This window comes from Pituophis catenifer, unplaced genomic scaffold (assembly GCF_029215685.1).
Source record: "Pituophis catenifer annectens isolate HBS135680 unplaced genomic scaffold, rPitCat1.0.hap2 SCAF_14, whole genome shotgun sequence".
In the NCBI taxonomy this organism is placed as follows: domain Eukaryota; kingdom Metazoa; phylum Chordata; class Lepidosauria; order Squamata; family Colubridae; genus Pituophis; species Pituophis catenifer.
The window spans coordinates 10176926-10198265 of NW_027256894.1; the positions used below are offsets into that span (position 1 = coordinate 10176926).

Below are 21340 nucleotides of genomic sequence, written 5' to 3' on the forward strand. Positions count from 1 at the left end.
TTGGAGTGAAAAAAATTAGAATTAAAATATCACAAAATTATAAGTAAGCTTTTAAATTCTGTAGACCCTTCATCAGACCAGGTGGGAAGTAAAATCAGAGGCAGAAAACAGAGGAAGGAGCAGAAAAAGTAATTCATCCATTTCCTACAACTTGGGACAGCTATTGCTAACCAAATGTAGGTGGAGTGATTGAGAGTTTTGACATCATGCAATAAGTATTTTTTGAGGAGGCGGGTAACAAAACTGAAAAGAGATGACAATGAGAGTTGACATCCATCATGTTGTAGAAAGAAAGAATTATCTTTATCTCTTTCCTACAGGCCCACTAAGCATTTAAGAGGTTTGTCAGCATAATTTCCTAACTGGTTTAAAAGGCAGCAACAAGTCAATTCATGTTTTGAGAAGGTACATTTTCTGTATAATTAGATCAACAACCTTAAACCTCATCTGTGATGCTCTCTTATCACTAGTTCTCACCTATCATTATGTGGTGTCTGATTCTTGGTGACTTTATAGGCAAGTGCTCTCCATCCTACCCTGTCAAGCACAACTTCTTTCCGTTGTTGGAGGTTCATCTTTGTGCAGCCAGTGTGTTCTTTGCTTGCCCCTTCTTCTTGTTCCACTAATCATTCCTAGCATCATTGCCTTCTCCAATGAATTTGCATGCAAGACCCGGCCAAAGTAAATGACCCTCCAGAACATCTTCCTTTGAGTCCACATCATTCCTACTAAGTGCTTAGTTTCTCCTCGTGCTGGGCAAATCCTTCTGTTTCAAATGTGTTAATTGAACAATTCAATTCATAATGTTGCCATTAGTTTTGTTGTCTTAAAACATACGAAGAACAGTTGCTGGAATTGGGTGCGTCTAGTTTAATGAAAAGAAGGACTGGGGTGACATGATAGCAGTGTTCCAATATTTGAGGGGCTGCCACGAAGAAGAGGGAGTCAAGCTATCCTCCAAAGCATCCAAAGGCAGGGCAAGAAGCAATGGAGGGAAACTAACCAAGGAGAGATCCAACCTAGAACTAAGAAATTTCCTGACAGTGAGAACAATCAACCAGTGGAATGGCTTGCCTCCAGAAATGGTGAATGCTCCAACACTGGAAGTTTTAAAGAAGAGATAGGACAACCGTTTGTCTGAAATAATAGAGGGTTTCCTGCCTGGGTTGGAGTAGAAGATCTCCAAGATGCCTTTCAACTCTGATATTCTGTCTTTATATTGTATGATTCGTTAGAACCTTCGGCATTGCAAATTTTATGCCATTAAGTTTAATTTGTTAAGAAAAATCCATCTTGATGCCACTGTGAGACATCTTGCACATTTTTTTTGAATGAAGGATCCAGTTGATTTTAATAAAGCTGAAAATAATTTCTGGGGCTATTGTTTTAATTCTAGTATCTAAGCCTGAATGGGCATGAGTAGTATTATTGAAAATGTCATATACTTTAGAGTAGAAGACCCCCTTCTATAATCCCTTATAATTCTATGATTTTATGATTTATTCATTCATTCCTCATCAAGATTCTTATAAGGATCTGGGCTTGCTAACACTACAAATAAAGACTATTTTTAAATAGAAAACTCTATTGGTTTAAGGCTAGATAATATTAAAATGATTTCAGCATCATTTCTCTCATGTGGTATTGCAAAATTGACTACATAGTTTTCAATTTGTGAAATCAATCTTTTCAATTCAGTGTTCATGTGTTAAAATATAAAGTATTTCTGCCATCAAATCTGTTTCATTGGAGACATTGTTAAAACAAGGGCTATTCATTTTGGACCTTAAAAACGGTGGTTTGTTGATACACCCTGCATGGTTACTTAATAGGCTTTTTTTCTGTAAAAAGGGACCTTTGAAATTAATTAACATTGGTCAAAAACTGCGTTTGGTACACCGTTCCATCTAGGTTAATGACTGCAATATTTAACATTCTTCCCGTAGTGTGTAAAATACCGCTGTGTTTGTTTCCAAGATTTATAGTAACCCTATGACAGATACTACAGATACTACAATGATACTATGGTGGATACTACATCTGATTCACTGGACTGCTCAGTGACTGATATACTGGGAACTCAAAACTGAATGACTGTGATGTGCTTTTGTGGGGAACCAGCTTTCAAGTGCCCAGTGCAGCTGGCCCAGAATGCGGCAGTATAAAATTAAGTGGAGAGGTCTTGCATTACCTTCAATATGAAACAGCTTTACCAGCTGCTAGTTATCTTCCGAAACCACTCAAGCTTTCACAGTATATGAAATCATATGCATTTATGCTGCCACCAGCACCATCAACTCCCATACAGTCCATCCCATCTCATGCCCTTATTTATGCATCAATAAGGCAACTTGCACAGGTCCAACAACTATTTGGTAATGTGAATGCCCGCTTTGGCTTTCTCCACAGCAAAGAGCATCCTTGTGGAACAAAGTGCTGTTGATACTGAAGCAAGCCACTTCCTTTTTTTGCTGTGTAGCAGGATCCCAAAACACACTTATTTCCTCAGGCTCCTTTTTTCTTTATTGACATGTTTACTGTGTTCTGTAGGCCACAGAGAATAATTAAGGAAGTCAGTTCTAGCTACCACTCTCTGCAAACAAATAGGCTGTTGAATAACAAGTTAATAGCAATAGCACTTAGATTTATATAGTGCTTCGTAGTGCTTTACAGCTCTCTCTCTCTCAGCAGTTTACAATGTCAGCAAATTGCCCCCAACAATCTGGGTCCTCATTTTACCAACCTCGGAAGGATGGAAGGCTGAGTCAACTTTGAGCTGGTCAGAATCGAACTTCTGGCAGTGGGCAGTCAGCCTGCAACACTGCATTCTAACCACTGCGCCACCAGGGCTTAAATTGTTCTGTTTATATCATAAGCAATATAACATTAGAGCATATGTCGATAAGAGGCTGAATGCTCTTATGACCCATTTTTGAAGAAAAAACTGTAAAAGTTGAATCTTTTCTCCTTTAGCTGTGCTTTCCCAATTCATACAACTTTAAATTATTTAATCGTGACGCACTTTCCTTTCCTCAGTACGGGAACACAGAGCTATTCTCTGTTCTCTTTAAAAAGAGCTATCCTCTTTTTAAAAACAGCGACTAATTCTTTCCAAGGACATATATCCTTCATATCAAAACTATCTCAGACAGAACAAGGTGCCAAAAATAAAATTCAGAATTTGCTGCCTTAAAAAAAAAAAAACCTCTGGGGGAAAATTCACACATAGCACGGACACCCTTTTGGAGTTAAATGTATCAAGGGATTTGAAGTGACAAGTGTTTTTTAACCAAGCAGACAATTCATAAACAACATGTACTTCAATCCCAAAGAACGCATTCGGGCCACATATTTCAGAGCTTATTAATTTTCTGGAAGATCCTTTTCCAATGCTTACAAATATATGGGTTTAACCTGGAGGACTATATTTCTTTACCATCCGACTAATCTCAAACAGCTCGGCGATCGTCACTAATTAAATGAATTTGATTCAAGAGCTTCAAGAGTGCGTTTGGATTGTACGGGAAGAGACCTTTTGCATGTAGCCTAGAAATCGACTTCTGCAATTGTTGGAAACATGCAGTTGCTTTCTGGAAAGTTTCATCTGCTAATTTAAATTCCGGGGGAGATAGTTTGCTGCCGGAATCTGATGAAATATTTAAATCTTGCTCAATGAAAAGGATCCCTTCTTGCTTGGAGGTTTTTGCCTTCTCATCAAGAACTGCTTTATTTGGGCAGGCCCGATAGTTTAAAGCTTCTTGTTCTGGGTCTGTCAAACATTCTTCTCTTACGCATTCTACATCGGAATCTTCTGAGCTGTCGTAATCAACCAGCTTCTGAAAAGCCCCCAATAAATGTGGGTCACTAGATGCGGTTACAAAATCAAAACGGTTGGGTTGCATGGCTTGGCTGTCTCCCTTATAGAGGGTAGACAAATTCAGGGAGGAAGGCAAAAGGGCCTCCGTACAAGGCCGTGTATCATATGCAGTGATCTGCCCAGTCAGATCTGAGTTGGGGACCTTTTCCTGCTGGCAGGATAAGTTCTCCCCCCAAATTCTGAGATCTTTGCCAACAGTGAACTTAAAGCATTGGGAAACTTGGACGAAGTGGTGCCAGTCTTCTACGAGAAGTTTCAAATATTGCACAAAGTATTCCAAGAAGCAGGTTTCCGATGAAATCAAGAAATCCAGGAGAACCGTGGCATCAAACGTGATGCTCCCTAACAGACATAAGAAGAGGCAGTGGGGATTATAACCGTTCTGATGTGTCCGATTGTCCTGGGTTCTTTCATCTGAATGGCAGAGGGTGAAATTAACGTCGTGGCGGAACCTCCAAAATAAGCAAGAAACGTTGCAAATTACAACATCGTTTTATCAAGAACTCTTTTAACAGTAGAGCTGAATTTACATTTATTATTTTTGGCTAAATAAAGCAAGACAGTTAGAATGATCACGGCGCTCAAGCATTCTCTCCCACTGTGTGCTCTAATTCAATGCACATTGTAAGAATAAAAGGGAAGAAGGTGGACCAAGTGAAGAAAGAGAGCATGCTTGTTTTCACCTCCATCAGCTGTAATTTGACATTAACTTATGAGATGGAAAAGGCAGCCATCGGTAATTAGTAATTACTAATTAGGAGAACTTGATCACTCTGTGGGCAGAGTGGACACAAAGTATGGTTTAAGGTAAAGGTAAAGGTTCCCCTTGCACATATGGGCTAGTCGTTCCCGACTCTAGGGGCCGGTGCTCATCTCCGTTTCCAAGCCAAAGGGCCAGCACTGTCTGAAGATGTCTCTGTGGTCATGTGCACCAAAGGTGCACGGAATGCTGTTCCCTTCCCACCAAAGGTGGTTCCTATTTTTTCTACTTGCATTTTTATATGCTTTCGAACTGCTAGGTTGGCAGAAGCTGGGACAAGTAACGGGAGCTCACCCCGTTACGCGGCACTAGGGATTCGAACCGCTGAACTGCCGACCTTTCAATCGACAAGCTCAGTATCTTAGCCACTGAGCCACCACGTCCCAAAGTATGGTTTAGATATATTTAAATAAATAACAAATATCTGCATTCGGAGTATAAGACGCACCCAGATTTTCACCCCCTTTTTTGGGGGGAAAAAAGTGTGTCTTATACTCCGAAAAATACGGTATGTCAAAATTTCAGAATACAATTCTCTCTGTTTCATTGAGAGTAATTAATGGACCAGGAGATTCCTTCACTGATCTCTCTGTCAATGTTTTTTTTTGGTCTTATTTAAAGGAGAGGTGCAGATTTGCTTATCACGTTTATGATACGGAAGAATGCTGTACATCTTCTTTGTACTGCTTGTCAAATTCCTTGTATATGGAAGAAAAGAAACTCTAGATAATACCTGATTCTAAATGTGAACATTATTCATGCATTACCATATTTGAGAGGAACAAGTAAGCTTGCTAGATTTGTCCCAGGAACTGAAGGAATTGGGAATAATTTTGTCTTAGAAGAAGTGAGACGCTGGAAGCAAAATGAAACGGAATGAGTGTTTCAATTTGAACGTTGTTTGCCTGAACTGTGTGTTCACTTTCAAGATATTTATGATGATCAATTAATTTTTAGCAAATATAAGTTGATGGCTTCTGAGAAAAGGGGCACTAACCTTTCCGAGTTTAAATAAATTGCCAGTAATGACTTTACAGCTTCTACCATCTCATCATCTTGTTCTATAAACAGAGAAATCCACATGCAAGGGTGTTCAAGTAAGCAGATACTGACAGGCGGCTTCAGGTGGCTTTTTAAGACTGTCAAGAGTAGACCCATAACACTCTCCAAATGAACTAAAATGAAGAAGAAGGAAAAAAATCAATGGCAGCCCAAAATCATATACATAAATACATTTGCTTTGGATTAAAAATTTACAATATCTGAGGAACAACAATTTTTTTTAGCATTACATGTTCTATTGAAATGTTTTACAGGGAATGCAAAGGAGAAACAATAGTGAAAATTCTATTTTGTAGGGAAGTCATTTACAAAACCTATAGGTGACCAAGAATGACAATATCTTGCTTGCCAACGTCTTTTAAATCTAAAACTCAGAAAGCTCAAACTGCCCAAGGAGCTGCTGATCCAGTTCTAGAGAGGAATTATTGAGTCTGTCATCTGCACCTCTATAACTGTCTGGTTTGGCTCTGCAACCCAACAAGAAAGACACAGACTTCAGAGGATAATTAGAACTGCAGAAAAAACAATTGCTACCAGCCTGCCTTCCATTGAGGACCTATATACTGCAAGAGTCAAAAAGAGGGCTGTGAAAGTATTTACAGACCCCTCATATCCTGGACATAAACTGTTTCAATTCCTACCCTCAAAACGACGCTATAGAGCACTGCACACCAGAACAACTAGACACAAGAACAGTTGTGTCTGCTAAACAAATAATTCTTTCAACACTGTCGAACTATTCACTAAGTCTGCACTACTATTACTATTAATCTTCTCATCGTTCCTATCACCCATCTCTTTCCACTTATGACTGTTGCTTGCATCCTTACGATTTATATTGATTTTGTTTCCTAGTATGATTTGATTGCTTTTTTGTACCCTATGACTATCATTAAGTGTTGTACCTTATAATTCTTGACGAATGTATCTTTTATGTACTCCGAGAGCGTATGCACCAAGACAAATTCCTTGTGTGTCCAATCACATTTGGCCAATAAAGAATTCTATTCTATTCTATTCTATTCTATTCTATTCTATTCTATTCTATTCTATTCTATTCTATTCTATTCTATAAAACCTTTAAAGAAGCTTTTCACTTCAAATTAAAACTTGCCACAAAAGGCAAGAGCAGCAAGAAAAAAAATATCCTAAAAATATATCAACTTTACTGTCTTTTTGTTTTTATTTTTCCTTCCATGTCTCCATTTACAGTGATTGCAAGCATTTGGTGGGATCTAACCAGCTACAGGTAGGATGGCAATAAAAAAATAAATAAATTAAAAAGGTATTTTTACTCGGGTGCCAAGAATATATAATATCACTACAGATAGTCCTTGATTTACAACAGTGCCTTTAAGTGACCGTCTGAAGTTACAACAGCACTGAAAAAAGTGACTTAAGGCAGTTGCTCGCACTTATGACCGTTGCAGCATCCCTGTGCTCCTGTGATCAAAATTCAGACGTTTGGCAACTGACTTGTACTTATGACGGTTGAAGCGTCCTTGGGTCACATGATCCCCTTTTGCGACCTTCTGGCAAGCAAAGTCAATGGGGAAGCCAGATTCACTTAACAACCACGACACTCACTTAACAACTGCAGTGATTCACTTAACAGCTGTGGCAAGAAAGGTCGTAAAATGGGACAAAACTCACTTATCAAATGTCTCGCTTAGCAACATAAATGTTGGGCTCCATTGTGGTCGTAAGTCGAGGACTACCTGTAGTCTTGGGAGACAAGAAGCCGTTTTTTTATACCAGAAAACGCTACTGGTACTGACTTAAAGACTTAGTGAAACGATGCAAAGTCTGGGCTCGGGGAAGAAAGGATCCATTTTCAAATTCAACACGGCACAAGCTTTTTGCCCATGCAACAGATTAAAAGTATTCACGCCTGCAGCTTCCATAATCCAGAAAACCGATCCTGTGTACATATAATTATCCACTCCACTGAAAACTCTCCACTTTAGCTGAGCCCAATCTTTTATGGACTGTATATCGAGACTTCTGGGAGTGGGAACTTCTTAATTAAGTTGGAAGACGCAATCAAACTGAATTTCAAATTGCACACTACACTGAACACCTCAATTCTCTAGAGAGCCTTTGGATTACAACATCTGCTCAAGTTAAACACAATCCTCCCACCTCTTGTACGATGTAACTTTGCTATAGACACCTCTCTATGCCACGATGGGAATATTCTGAATGTTCTGAAGCAACATTTTACTGAAATGCCAGATGAATGAATAACTGACATCTTCTCTTAAAAGTAATTTATTTCTCCGGCGTCTGCGAAACCAAAATTTGCACACCCATTCTGCAGTCACAGTTCTTTCTGTACATCTTTATGATTTGATTCTCAAGCTCTATTATATGGGATAAAAAAAAACACCATCTTTAATATTTTCTTATTAAAATATTAATAAGCGTTGCTGACGTTGCTTAAGATTCTCTAGGCAGTGAAAGGCAATCAACTTTAAAGCTTTAGTTAATCCGTAATCTAGTAGCTAAAGCTTGTGGTTTAAGTTATGGAACAAAAAGTTCTCGAATTACTATGATAAGTCCATGGATCTGTCTGGAAAAAATATTTCTCAAAGCATGTGTAACTTATAAGTAGATAGTAAATCCTCTTCAGCATACTGGAAGGAGAAGTAGTTCAACAAATAAAGGAGAGAAAAATTGGTGGATTAACACATTTCTCCCTTCCACTCAATAAAATATTAACTTCCATTCCTCTAAATAGGGGTGTCAAACTCGATTTCATTAAGGGCCACATCAGGGTTGCGTTTGACTTCGGGGACCAGGGCATGGCCATCTTGATGTCACTTGTGTCAGGGGCATCTGTGGTTGCCCGAATGCTCTGCCAGTGAAAACTGGCTCCGGAGCTCCGTTTTTGGCCACAGCAGCCTCTTGCCATCCTCTGCCAGTGAAAACGGAGCTCAGGAGGGTGCACACATGACCCTTTCAAGCTCCATTTTCACTGGCAGAGGCACTGTGGACCGGTCTTTCACTGTTCTCAGGGCAGCCCCACGAGCCAGATTTAAGCGCCTTGAGTTTGACGTCCCTGCTCTAAACTCCTATCACTTCAAAACCAAAAAAAAAAAAAATATTCAAAAATACGGTGGCAGCCCCATTTGTTTTCACCTTGTAGGTGGTCTGCTCACAAAACACTTTCCTGTGAAACTTTGAAGACACTTTAGGAAGCAAAATTACCTTGTGATTCAGTTTTGTAGGCAAAATCCTGGATCTTCGTCTCTAACGCTTTAAGCAGAAGCAAGCTTAAGGATCTGAAGATCACTACGTCGAAGTTACCCTTCGCCTGTGCTTGAGGTTCAATTGTGCTACCATCAAAATGGCGGGTGTTTCCACTAACACACAACCTGCCCAGCCAATCAGAATTCACAAAGTGTAGCACGGTGTCAGCCAATGCTAATCGATCATTGTCAAAATGAGGGTCCCGGGGTGAGGAAGGAAGCGCCTTTGTCTTGATTAGGTCTTCGCCAGCTTTGTGAAGAATGCAGTTCTTAAGCAACGCGATCGATTTCTTCTTGATGAAACCAGGAACCGGTGACGTGGCAAGGTAGCCGATATTGTAAGAGTTCAAAAACAATACCCTCTGGCATCCAAGGTTGAGTGGCACTTGGATCCTGGAAGCTACAAGAAACTCAAAGAGATCTAGAAAGCTATTCATGTCATTTGTTGATGTTGCAGATAGTGGAACATTGTGAGCAGATGAATAATAAGAAAGGATGGAACTGTGAAAGTCTTCCAGCATGTTGTCAAGGGGAGTAAGAAGTTTCTTCAGGTCACCTATAATAACAACACCACCAGCATCAAGCAGGGCTTAAATATGATAAGAGAGGCCTTAACTAAACTATCAGTCAAAATTAGAACTTTTTTCTCATTAAAAACCTATTTCTTCCCTGAAAATTTACAAGACAAGCGATATCCATAACAATGTAAACATATCAGCAACTTTCACGAAGAGTAACTGTGCATTGATCTTCTGTTAGCTACTTGCAACGTAATGCCAATTGAAACAGTACCTTTTTTGCAAGTGTTGTCATCATTCAAAATTTCTTTTATTATATTGGTCAAAGTCCAGAGGCATTCCGCTATCGAACTATTACTGGGAAATCCTGATAAAGTCTCTAAACAAAAAGCAAGCCAGGCACTATTTAATGAATTCTGGGGAAAGAGAGAGAATGCACGTTATTGAACAAATGATGACTTCTTGGACATCTGTCTGAAGGATAACCTTTAACCCTTCTCCAAAAATAAAGACAAGGGAGAAGCATGAAAAAGGCAAAGTTTTTCGCATTGGCCGTGATGAATTTCCTCATCATTTTGCATCCTTTAGTAAGTGACTAGCTAGCCAAACCAGTAACACAAAGCAAGGTCTATATATCTTATTGCCCAACTCTTATACCTTTATTACTCAACACTTTGTTTTACCAGTCCTAAAAGCAGAAAAGCACATAGAATAGACCAAATAAATAGACAGATCTAAAGATCGGATAAATGTTGGAAGTGTAATCAAACATTAGGTTCATATTATCACATGTAATGGACATGCCCAAGAGCAAGAAAATATTGGACAAAAATACACACATGGCTGGAAAAAAATGATAAAACAACATATAGACTTGAAACCAGAGATATTTCTGCTGGGCATTCTACCAGAAAAATATGATAAAAAGACTGCATATTTGATTCTGCATATATTAACAGCAACTAAAATTGTATTTGCGCAACAATGGAAAAGTGATGAGATCCCGTCTGAGGAGAATGTAATTAAAAAATATTTGATTGTGCAGAAATGGATAGATTAACACTTGCTATTAAGGATAAAGAAGAAACTGAATATTTTTTGATAGGGGACACATTTTATCAATGTCTAAATAACAGAAACAGAAGTTAGAAAGGAGGAGATATGAAGGGAGGTAATGGTATAGAGGAGAGTCGTTAAAGAAGATGATGTTAAATGTTAAGCATTAAGGTTAGTATATTATAATGTTATTATATTATTAATATGATAGTGATGGCTAAATATAATGAAGATGTATACATATGACTATTTAAACATAATAGTACCTAGAATACGCACTGTTTGATGAAAATTGAGTGTTATTTAAATAAACCAAGAAAAAAAAAGATACATGCAAAGCAACAGAGTAATAATAAGCATAATACGATATCAATAAGAGGTAGTAGAGAAGATGAGAAGGATGATAATACTAATATTACAGCCATACATCGGTAAATATACCTAGACATAAAACAATACTGTGAGGATTAGGTATATAGGCTCCCTTACTTAATTAATCCACATATAGGCCTCCGTACTTAATTAGGATAAAATCAGTTGTATACTGAATTAATTCAGATTGAAAATTAGAACTCATAAAGCAGCAAAGTTTATCTAAATAGCAATAGCAATAGCACTTAGACTTATATACTGCTTCACAGTGCTTTACAGCCATCTCTAAGTGGTTTACAGAGTCAGTCAATTGCCCCCAACAATCTGGGTCCTCATTTTACTGACCCTGGAAGGATGAAAGGCTGAGTCAAATGGTATGCTAAATGATCTAGGATGGCTTTACTAGAAACTGACAGCACACAGTTAGGTTCACATATCTCATTAACCTGTAAGATTGACATTTGGCTTAATATGGTAGCCAGTTTTTGTAATTACAGCTTACCACCTAGTATAGGGGTCTGCAACCTTAAACACTGAAAGAGCCATTTGGACCCGTTTCCCACAGAAAAGAAAACACTGGGAGCCACAAAACCTCGGTCGGAGTGGCCAACTCGACATCACTCACTTTCACCAGTCACGACCCCCCTAGCCACGCCTACCTAGCTGATCATTAGGGCAGAGAACTGGTTGTTAAAAAACAACAGGAACCACAAAACCCTTTTGACATCTCTCTCTCTCCCTCCCTCCCCCCTCCCCCCCTCTCCCCCCCCCCTCTCTGTATCTCTGTCTCTGTCCCGGCTGCTTCTCCATCCCCTGCTGTCACCCTTACCTTCTCAGGCCAGCTGAGGAGTGACTGGGAGGGGAGGGCGAGGGGTGGGATCATCCAACAGAGAGCCAGAGCAGAGGGCCCAAAGTGCTGTATGCAGCTCCGGAGCCGCAAGTTGCAGACACCTGACCTAGTACGTTGTGCAAATCCAGCCAAAAGTGATTTATTTAAAATAGCATTGTTAGCATGATGGGTGAAATCCCTCCCTCTCTCTCTCTCTATCTGAAAAGCTGGAAACTAGCATTCTCTCCAACCTGTTTTTATATGGAAATATGAGCAGTGCGGGTAGTCCATAATGGAGCCTAACTTTTTTGTTGCTAAGCGAGGCAGTTGTTAAGTGAATTTTGCCCCCTTCAATGACCTTTCTTGCCACAGGTATTAAAAGAATCCCTGCAGTAGTTAAGTTAGCCACACGGTGGTGAAGTGAATCTGGATTCCCCATTGACTTTGCTTGTCAGAAAGTCTCAAAAGGGGATCATACGACGCCGGGACACAGCAACCGTCATAACTATGAGTCAGTTGCCAAGCGTCTGAATTTTGATCACGTGACCAAGGGGATGCTTCAACAGTTGTAAGTGTGAAAAAATAGCCATGTCCCTTTTTTTCAGTGTCGTTACACCTTTGAATGGTCACTAACTGAATGGTTGTAAGTCTAGGACTACCTAAAGCACATGTTTTTCCCTTTATGCCTTTAGCAAGCTTAGAAGAAATTTTAAGTAATGTTTTCTAAGCACTGCAGTCAAAATGCTGGGCTGCCAATGCCTCCTCATGCTGAGGCATCATTGAAGGACATTCAGGGATCTATCTGAGAACACAAATGGTCTTACTTTATCTACCTAGACCTTTGGTTAAATTCTCTACTTTCATATTCTGTAGTGCAGGCTTTAAAGTTTAATGTCAAAGAATTTTTCCACCTACCTATTCTAGCAATCACTTCTATAAAGCTTAACTTTTAAAGCTCACCCTAACCCCCGTAACGTTTTGTTCTCCTCAATCAAATGAACAGATTATTTATTCTTCTAATTTAAAAACTTCCCACATTTTCATACTGCTGTAAATACCTTCATGGCAATCTTTTGACGGCTGAAGAAAAGGGGAAGGATTCTGTCCTAAGGAAAAGTACAATGGGTGGGAAGCCATAGATTTGGGTGGGGCGCTACCATTACTTTGAGTTCAGTCAATTCAGGCTAAAAAAATCTATTTTGGAGAATAGATGACAGAAGCAAACAGTCGCTTCCATACATACACTAGATCTGCAGGAAAATCTGCAGGCATTTTGAACAGCAGAATATCCAGAATGTGATTTCTCTTGTCCTGTGAAGCCCTCTGTCTGATTATTTTAGTACTGCATTATGACACCAGTTAGCAGGAGGAAACTAATGAGGTACAGTTGCACATGGAAAAGAATCTGCATAAAAATGCAGAATGTATACAGAGTGTCTGTATACTTAACATGGTCAGCACCAACTATTTTTTTGGTATAGAAAAGCAGCAAGTCTGGAAAAAAAAAAGGCCAGCCTAACAACCTCCTTCCTATTTTTTTTTTTTTTCATATTTTAATGATATATGTAAGGAACATTCAAGCGTATCTCCACTCCCCATCTTTTAAACCAATGATATGCCACAAATAACTGAAAATTACACGCATGGACTAATAATGCATCCTATGACATAGTGAAAAAAACAAATGAGGGTGGGCTACAGAATTTTGAGATGAGCTACTAATAGCGGCAAAATTACTGACGAAATATACTTGCACTTCTTTTTATTTTTATTCATCAATGTTTTTTAACTGTTTTATTCCACAGGGTTCTAGTTTTATACAGCTAATGTTTGTAAATAATCAAACACAAACATGGCATTAAAAGATTGCAAACACAGCACAATTAGGAAAAAGCAATCAGGAATTTAAAATGAACTGAAAGATAACCAAATGACTCAAATCTAAATACACTGGAAAAGCCTCCCCCACCCCCGTGGTTTGAAAACTCAGAGCTTTTCCTGGCTGGTTTTTTTTTTTGGGGGGGGGGATGTTTTATTCTCCCACAAAAATAAGAAATGTTAAAATTCTCTTGAAATATCATATCAGGTGGGGAAAAAAAACAGGAAATCATTCACTCATTTTTAAGATAAGCTAGCTAAAAAATTGTTACTCCATTAAAATAAAATAGTGGTTGAATTAGATGCATCATTAAAAACACTTAGCTATACATAATAAAAGTAAAGGTTCCCCTCACACATATGTGCTAGTCGTTCCCGACTCTAGGGGGCAGTGCTCATCTCCATTTCAAAGCTGAAGAACCAGCGCTGTCCAAAGACATCTCTGTGGTCATGTGGCCAACAGGACTAAACACCAGAGGCGCATGGAACGCTGTGACCTTCCCACCAAAGGTGGTCCCTATTTTTCTACTTGCATTTTTTACATGCTTTCGAACTGCTAGGTTGGCAGAAGCTGGGACAAGTAATGGGTCCCTGTTACGTGGCACTAGGGATTCGAACCGCTGAACTGCCGACCTTCCGATTGACAATCTCAGCATTTTAGCCACTGAGCCACCACGTCCTTTTTACAACCAGCTATACATAATACATATCCACAAAAAGTATAGTTTAGTGGAAGAGATATTTCCTTTGATATAAATTATGAAGAATGTCTCTTTAAAGAATATGCTTTGTCATTTATGGATTTATAGTATTTACATTTTTTTTTTTAAAAAAAGCTGGCCCTCTTTTCTAAGGGCAACATTTGGGAGAAAAGTACATGGCCCAATGAGGAAGGCAGAGACATCTGTCTGGCCAGCCCAATGAGTAAAAGCAACGTAATTAGAAGGGGGTAACAGATGGCACCACCAGGTATAAGCTTACCTCTTCTTTTACTAGGAGAACAAAACAGGTGCACGAGATGTAATTAGTATTTTTGCTGGGTGGGGATTTATAACATTAAAGATTAAATTTTAACTTCTGTACTACGTGCTCAATTACAAAATCCTGAACTGTTACTGTTGCCCACTAAAGTAAAAACAAAACTACAAACAAAGCAGATACATTTGGTTAAATAGTAACTCCAAAGCTCCCTTTCTGACTTACCTCTTCTCTTAACTGAAAATGCACAAGGGAAGCCAAACTTTTAGAAGCCATGTGAGAGAGCTGTTTATCTGAACTACGTAACAGATGAATCTAGGAGAAATGGAAACAGAAGGAAGTTGTAGCTATGTGACACCTTAACAAAGGAGTTGGAGGAAAATACCACCTTTGGGAAACTTACTAATTCAGAGACAATGTTTGATTCTTGCAGGATTCTCAGGATCTCAATGTATTTCTGTTTTATTTCAGTAGCCACCTCTTGCAGATGCAGTTTGGCAAGCATCATATCGATCAAAGTTAACTGAAGCAGAATAATTTCCCGGGCATGGCACTTCAGATGGCTAAATTTTTTAGAAATATCATGTTCGTTGTTTATTGGGTCTAAACTGGAAGAGATCTGAGCATCCAACTTACGGAAAAAATGACAGGCACATAACTCACAATTTTTTGCTGATGAAAAAGCCGAAGGATTTAGAAGAGCTGCACAATTGTAACTATCTTGGGATAACAAAGCACCAGCAATTATATCATTATACGTTTTTTGAAGGAAGTGAAAGTAAGTCTCCATTATCAGCAATTTTTATATATCCAGGGATTCTTTATATATTCAAATCAGCAGGATTTGAATTGATTTTTTTTTCAGGAACTGATTCTCATATAAGATGTAACTTTGTAAAGATTCCAATTCCATTGTTTATTTTCAGGAACTGACTCTAATATAAGATGTAACTTTGTAAAGATTCCAACTCTACTGTACCTAAAAAAAAAGATGACAAGAAATGTGAGGTCAGTAATGATTCTTAGTGAAAAGTCAAAACAATTCAAGTTACGTTACCAGATAAGAAACATTTCAGTACCAAGTACTATTCAAACATGGCTACTAATTACTTTTTTTATTAGATTTATATTGCATTATTTCCTCAGTCAAGGTAGTTTACATGGAGGCGTCTGTCTTTTTCATTCTCACAGCAGCAACCCTCTTGAAGCAGCCTGAGGGAGGCAATTATTCTCTCATTTGGCCTATTTTTTTGCATTTCTCTCTCTATATATATTTTGAAACCTTATATATTTTTACTACCCCAAATTATTAAAATAATTTTGTTGTCTGAGTCTAGGCCAGAACCTGGCTTTACCTAGTTGCAGTCTAACAACCTAACCATTAACATGGTTAAGTTGAGCCTTGGTGGTGCAGCAGACTAAAGTGCTGATAAGTAGCACTTAGCTGCCAGCTGCCTGCAATTACTGCGAGTTCAAATCTCCCCAGGCTCCAGGTTGACTCAGCCTTCCATCCTTCCGAGGTAGGTAAAATGAGGACCTGGATTGTGGGGGCAATAAGCTGACTTTGTATAAAAAATAACAACGCTTTGGGGGGGGGCAAAAGCCCTACTAAGCAGGCATATACAAAAGTATGAAGGCTATTGCTTAATGCATTGTAAGCCGCCCTGAGTCTCCGGAGAAGGGTGGCATATAAATCGAACCAATAAATACATAAATTTAATCATAAGTGATGTAGATGCCATATTCTAAACTAGTTGTACTAAAAAATAAATATTGAATTATCTAAAGTACCTTCAGATTTTTTTCTATCACATGTGGTCAATTCTGCTCAAGACCTCTCAAATAACTATCCTAATCCTATCACTTAAAAATCTATTTGAAAACAATTCCTGTCTCTTCACCTGTTTTTTTTACACTTCTCCATTTTTGAAATCTTAAATACTCATGCTGCATACAGGAATGTAGTCTAGAGGAAACAAATTACTTTATTCAGAGCAGCTCCCAGTATTTAACTTAGACTTGGAAGTTAAGCATCCTAATCCGCTTCTGTATTGTTACTAGGTAAATTTCTAATGCACGAGTACATCAATGTAATTAGCAGGAGTTGCACTTTAGGATTTTTTTTTCTTGGTCCCAACAGATGGCAGTTTGTGCAGTGGTTAAGGCACAAGGTGTGTACATTGGGAGACTGAGTTTTAATCCTGCCTCAGGCACAAAACCTCAAGAAGCTTCTTGGATGAGAAAAGAAACATCTTCAAAGAAAAACACGTTGTCCTATGGTTGCATCTCTGGGACAACCATGACCTGGATGACTGAGAATCTCCATAGAACATTGAGAACTACCTGTGTAGAGGTAGTCCTCGACTTACGACCACAATTGAGCCCAACATTTCTGTTGTTAAGCAAGATGGTTAAGTGAGTTTTGCCCCATTATACGACCTTTTGGGTCACCGTTGTGAAGTGAATCACAGCAGTCGCTAAGTTAGGAATCTGGTTGTTAAGTGAATCTGGCTTCCCCATGGGCTTTTGCTTGTCAGAAGACCGCCAAAGGGGGGGGGCATCACGTGACCCTGGGGATGCTGCAACCATAAATATGAGCAAGTTGCCAAGCAACTGAATTTTGATCACATGACCACGGGAATGGTGCAACAGTATGAAAAATGGTCCTAAGTCACTTTTTCCCTCAAAACTGTCGAAATATTCACTAAGTCTGCATTACTATTAGTCTTCTCATCGTTCCTATCACCCATCTCCTCCCACGTATGACTGTATGACTGTAACTTTTGCTTGTATCTATACAATTTATTGTTTCCTAGTATGATTCGATTGCTTATTTGATCCCTATGACTATCATTAAGTGTTGTACCTTATGATTCTTGCCGAATGTATCTTGTCTTTTTATGTACACTGAGAGCTTATGCATCAAAGACAAATTCCTTGTGTGTCCAATCACACTTGGCCAATAAAGAATTCTATTCTATTCTATTCTATTCTATTCTATTCTATTCTATTCTATTCCTAATTCTATTCTTCCATTCTACTCTACTCTACCCTACCCTACCCTACGCTAGATTCTTGATGAACGTATCTTGTCTTTTTATGTATACTGAGAGCTTATGCATCAAAGACAAATTCCTTGTGTGTCCAATCACACTTGGCCAATAAAGAATTCTATTCTATTCTATTCTATTCTATTCTATTCTATTCTATTCTATTCTATTCTATTCTATTCTATTATTCTATTCTATTCTATTCTATTCTTCCATTCTACTTTACTCTACCCTACCCTACCCTACGCTAGATTCTTGATGAACGTATCTTGTCTTTTTATGTATACTGAGAGCTTATGCATCAAAGACAAATTCCTTGTGTGTCCAATCACACTTGGCCAATAAAGAATTCAATTCAATTCAATTCAATTCAATTCAATTCAATTCAATTCAATTCAATTCAATTCAATTCAATTCAATTCTATTCTATTCTATTCTATTCTATTCTATTCTATTCTATTCTATTCCTAATTCTATTCTTCCATTCTACTCTACTCTACCCTACCCTACCCTACTGAACGTATCTTGTCTTTTTATGTACACTGAGAGCGTATGCACCAAAGACAAATTCCTTGTGTGTCCAATCACACTTGGCCAATAAAGAATTCTCTTCTCTTCTCTTCTCCTCTCCCCTCCCCTCCTTTCCTCTCCTCTCTTCCCTACCCTACCCTTTTTTATTCCTATTCCTATTATTTCTATTTCTATTCCAGTGCCGCTGTAACTTTGGTCACTAAACGAACTGTTGTAAGTCAAGGGCTACCTGTGTATCATAGGTAAATATAAGATGATATATTCTAGGCATAGGTAACACAGATATGAACAGGGGAACCCTACCTTTCCATTCTTCTCGGCTACGTTCCAAGATGGGGGGGGCGAGGGAGGGGAAAGACGGTCGTATTTCCATGAGGGATGATTTGCAAAATAATAATAATAATAATAATAATAATAATAATAATAATAATAATAATAATAATAATAATAATGTCCCCTTCCCAACACTGATCCTTACATTGGAGCAAGGACACCCACCCCCACTCCTATGCAACACCCCCCATCCCCTGCCCCCACAACCACTCCAATCTTCTCGGCCTTCCGACCAGACGGCACCGTTTTCCTGAGGAGATTCAAGCTGCCAACCACCCCTCCCCCACCCCCACTTGACAGCCGTTATCAGCCAAGCTCTCCCTGGCTCGGCTATCGCTACTTCCGCTGGGACCATAGAGGTTTTAAAAAAAAAAAAGCTTTACAACTTCCGGCGGGAAAGCCGTCTTCTCGGGCAAGAGCGGAGGTGTGTTGCCTGCGTGTGGGGAGGGGGGGAAAGAGGAGGAGGAAGTGGGTCGGCGTCGTTCTGCCCACCCGCCACTCTATGGTCGAGGTTCCTTTCTCTTCCTCCCCACCCACCCCCTCCCTCCCTCCCCGGAGAGCCCAAAGAGAAGTAAAAGTTGTCGAGACGGGGCCGAAAGTGTCTGTAGTTGTGGGGAGGGGGGCGCGCTCGGAGGACTCGCATCCCTTCGGGGGAGCCGAGGAGAAAGAGAGACGCCAAAAAACAAGAAGAGGAGGAGGAGGAGGAGGAGGAAACGCCAGGAGGGAGGCGGGGAGAAGGCGGGGCCTTTCCACTCCCTCCTTCCTTCCCTCCCTCCCTCCCTGTCGCGGCGTCCAATCAGGAGCGGCGGTGGGCGTCGGCCTTGCGTCGAGCGCGCCCGCTGATTGGCCGCGCGCCGGGGTCAGCCCAGGCCCGGTGACCCCGGAGTAAAGGAGCGGAGGTGGCTCCTACTCCCTCAGGCAGTCAGTCCAGTCAGTCAGTCAGTCAGGGCAAAGTGGCTCCCTTCCTGGCTGCCTTTCCTTTCCTTTCCTTCCTTCGGCGGACGACCCGCTTTGCTCTTCCCGACGCACCGGGCAGCCCCCTTTTTCTCCCCCCCCTCAACTTCCCTTTGCTTTCCCGGCAGCCGGGAAGGGAAGCGCCCGGGGGATCCCCGCGGCTGGGCCGGGCCGAGCCCTGAAGCGAAAAGAGAGAGAAAGAAAGAGAGAGAGAGAGAGACGGAAAGACAGACAGGTAACGGCCGGCGGGGAGGGAGGGGCTTAGTGGGGCCCAGCCCCCCCCCAGAACAGCAGGAGTGGGGGGAGGGGAATGGGGGAGCCACAGCTGTTGGGGGGGCGACTCCCCCCCTCCCAGAGGCTGCCGTGGCCTGAGGTGGGGAGGGGGGGGTGTCTCTCTCTGAAACTCCCCTTCCCGGGTGGGCCCTGGTTCCCCACCACCTGCACCAGGAAGGGAAAGGAAGGGAAGTTGCTGCTCCTGATCAAGGGAGGGGCATCATCCACCCAACTTGGGGGGGGGGAGCACAAAAGGCATCAAAAGCCCACCTCACCCAAAAAAGAATAGGTTGGTGGAACTTAACAGGAGCAAGCATAGAATCCCATGGGGATGGAAGGGACCCTTGGAGGTCTTCTAGTCCAGCCCCCCCCCCTCCCTGCCCCAAGAGGTGGCTCAGCGGCTTAAGATACGGGGTGAGCTTGTCGATCAGAAAGGCCGACACTTCGCCGGTTCGAATCCCTAGGAAAAGGTCTCCTGTGTGAGCGGGGAGGGTTGGACTAGATGACCGCCAAGGTTCCCTTCCAACTCTTTTACTCTTAACTGTAACCTCTTCTTCCCGGGTTTGGGGGGGGAGGGATCTGCTAGGGATCACCCCCCCTCCCCATTTTCTCCGGTGGGATTGAAAGGTGGCAAAAGAGGCTGAGATGGGGAGTTGGCAATTGTAGGGCTTAACCCCCCTAAGCTGGAGAAATCTGGGCTGAGTTGGGACAAGCTAGCCAGGGTACGTACGGTGGGTTCAGGCTGGAGTTGATGAGGTTGGGAAGGACTAGGCTCATTTTGCAGCTTTCCTCTAGGGTGAAGGATTGAAATGCGCGATGGCAGGGGTTGTTTAGCATGTCCTATGGGCCCAGCAATGGAGGTTCTATGGAGATTCTCCATCATCCAGGTCATGGTTGTTCCAAAGGTGCTTTTCAGACTTCCCGGTGGCCCATTGAAAAAGCAGCTTTGTTGACAACTATGACCTGGATGATGGAGAATCATCCATAGATGTTGTCCCAAAGCAGCTGGACTTCCTTGGTGTTTTGTTTGAAAAATGTTTCACTTCTCATCCAAGAAGCTTCTTTAAAACTGGGAAGAAAAACTGAAGGGGAAAAAAAACCCCCATCTTTAGGACACAGCAACGAAGTCAACCAACGGATAGATCTGGAGCCTGGTGCATTGTGTGGACCTGAGTTTAGGAGTTTGTTTCAGCCTGCTGTGGGCAATCTAGGGCATTGGGTTAATTGTGTGAACCAGGGTAAAGCTAAGGATTGAGTGTTTTGGGAGGAGGGCAGAGCAGATTATCTCATGTTAAGTTGCGTGTCTGCAAAATGCTAACCCATGGTTATCTGAACAGTGATTTTTTTTCTGATTCGCTTGTATGGCATCACCCAACATACTGAACCACGTTCATGTCTGACATGCAACCTTCTTGTTTAGCACACCATTCTCCCTCCACCCCCGCTCTCCAAAAACCAGCACTGGTGTTAGTACTGATAACAGCGTGCAGGCAGTTTTCATCTGGGTACATCCTAGTAAAAGACATTTTTAATCTTTGGGCAGAACATTTGTGAATTTGGAACACTTCAGGCTCAGCACACTGGTTTCAAGTTAGAAATGCTGTGTTTTGACTCTTCC

General features: G+C 40.8%; 2 protein-coding genes across 3 annotated transcripts in view; one reads left to right on the top strand and one right to left on the bottom strand.

The window, feature by feature from the left end:
* Positions 1–2245: 2245 nt before the first annotated feature.
* On the bottom strand, positions 2246–15374 carry LINS1 (lines homolog 1). Its single transcript, XM_070953455.1, has 6 exons — positions 14985–15374; positions 14807–14896; positions 9743–9884; positions 8910–9506; positions 5635–5812; positions 2246–4329 (listed from the first exon to the last, which is right to left on the bottom strand). The coding sequence occupies exons 1-6, from the start codon at positions 15369–15371 to the stop codon at positions 3450–3452; spliced, it is 2274 nt and encodes a 757-aa protein (XP_070809556.1). The 5' UTR covers positions 15372–15374; the 3' UTR covers positions 2246–3449.
* Positions 15375–19434: 4060 nt separating this feature from the next.
* ASB7 (ankyrin repeat and SOCS box containing 7) overlaps positions 19435–21340 on the top strand; it is a 40763-nt gene continuing 38857 nt past the window's right edge. For both annotated transcript variants that reach the window (XM_070953487.1, XM_070953486.1), the window contains exon 1: positions 19435–19684. The gene's annotated coding sequence lies outside the window, so the exon portion shown is untranslated. The remainder of the gene's footprint in view (positions 19685–21340) is intronic.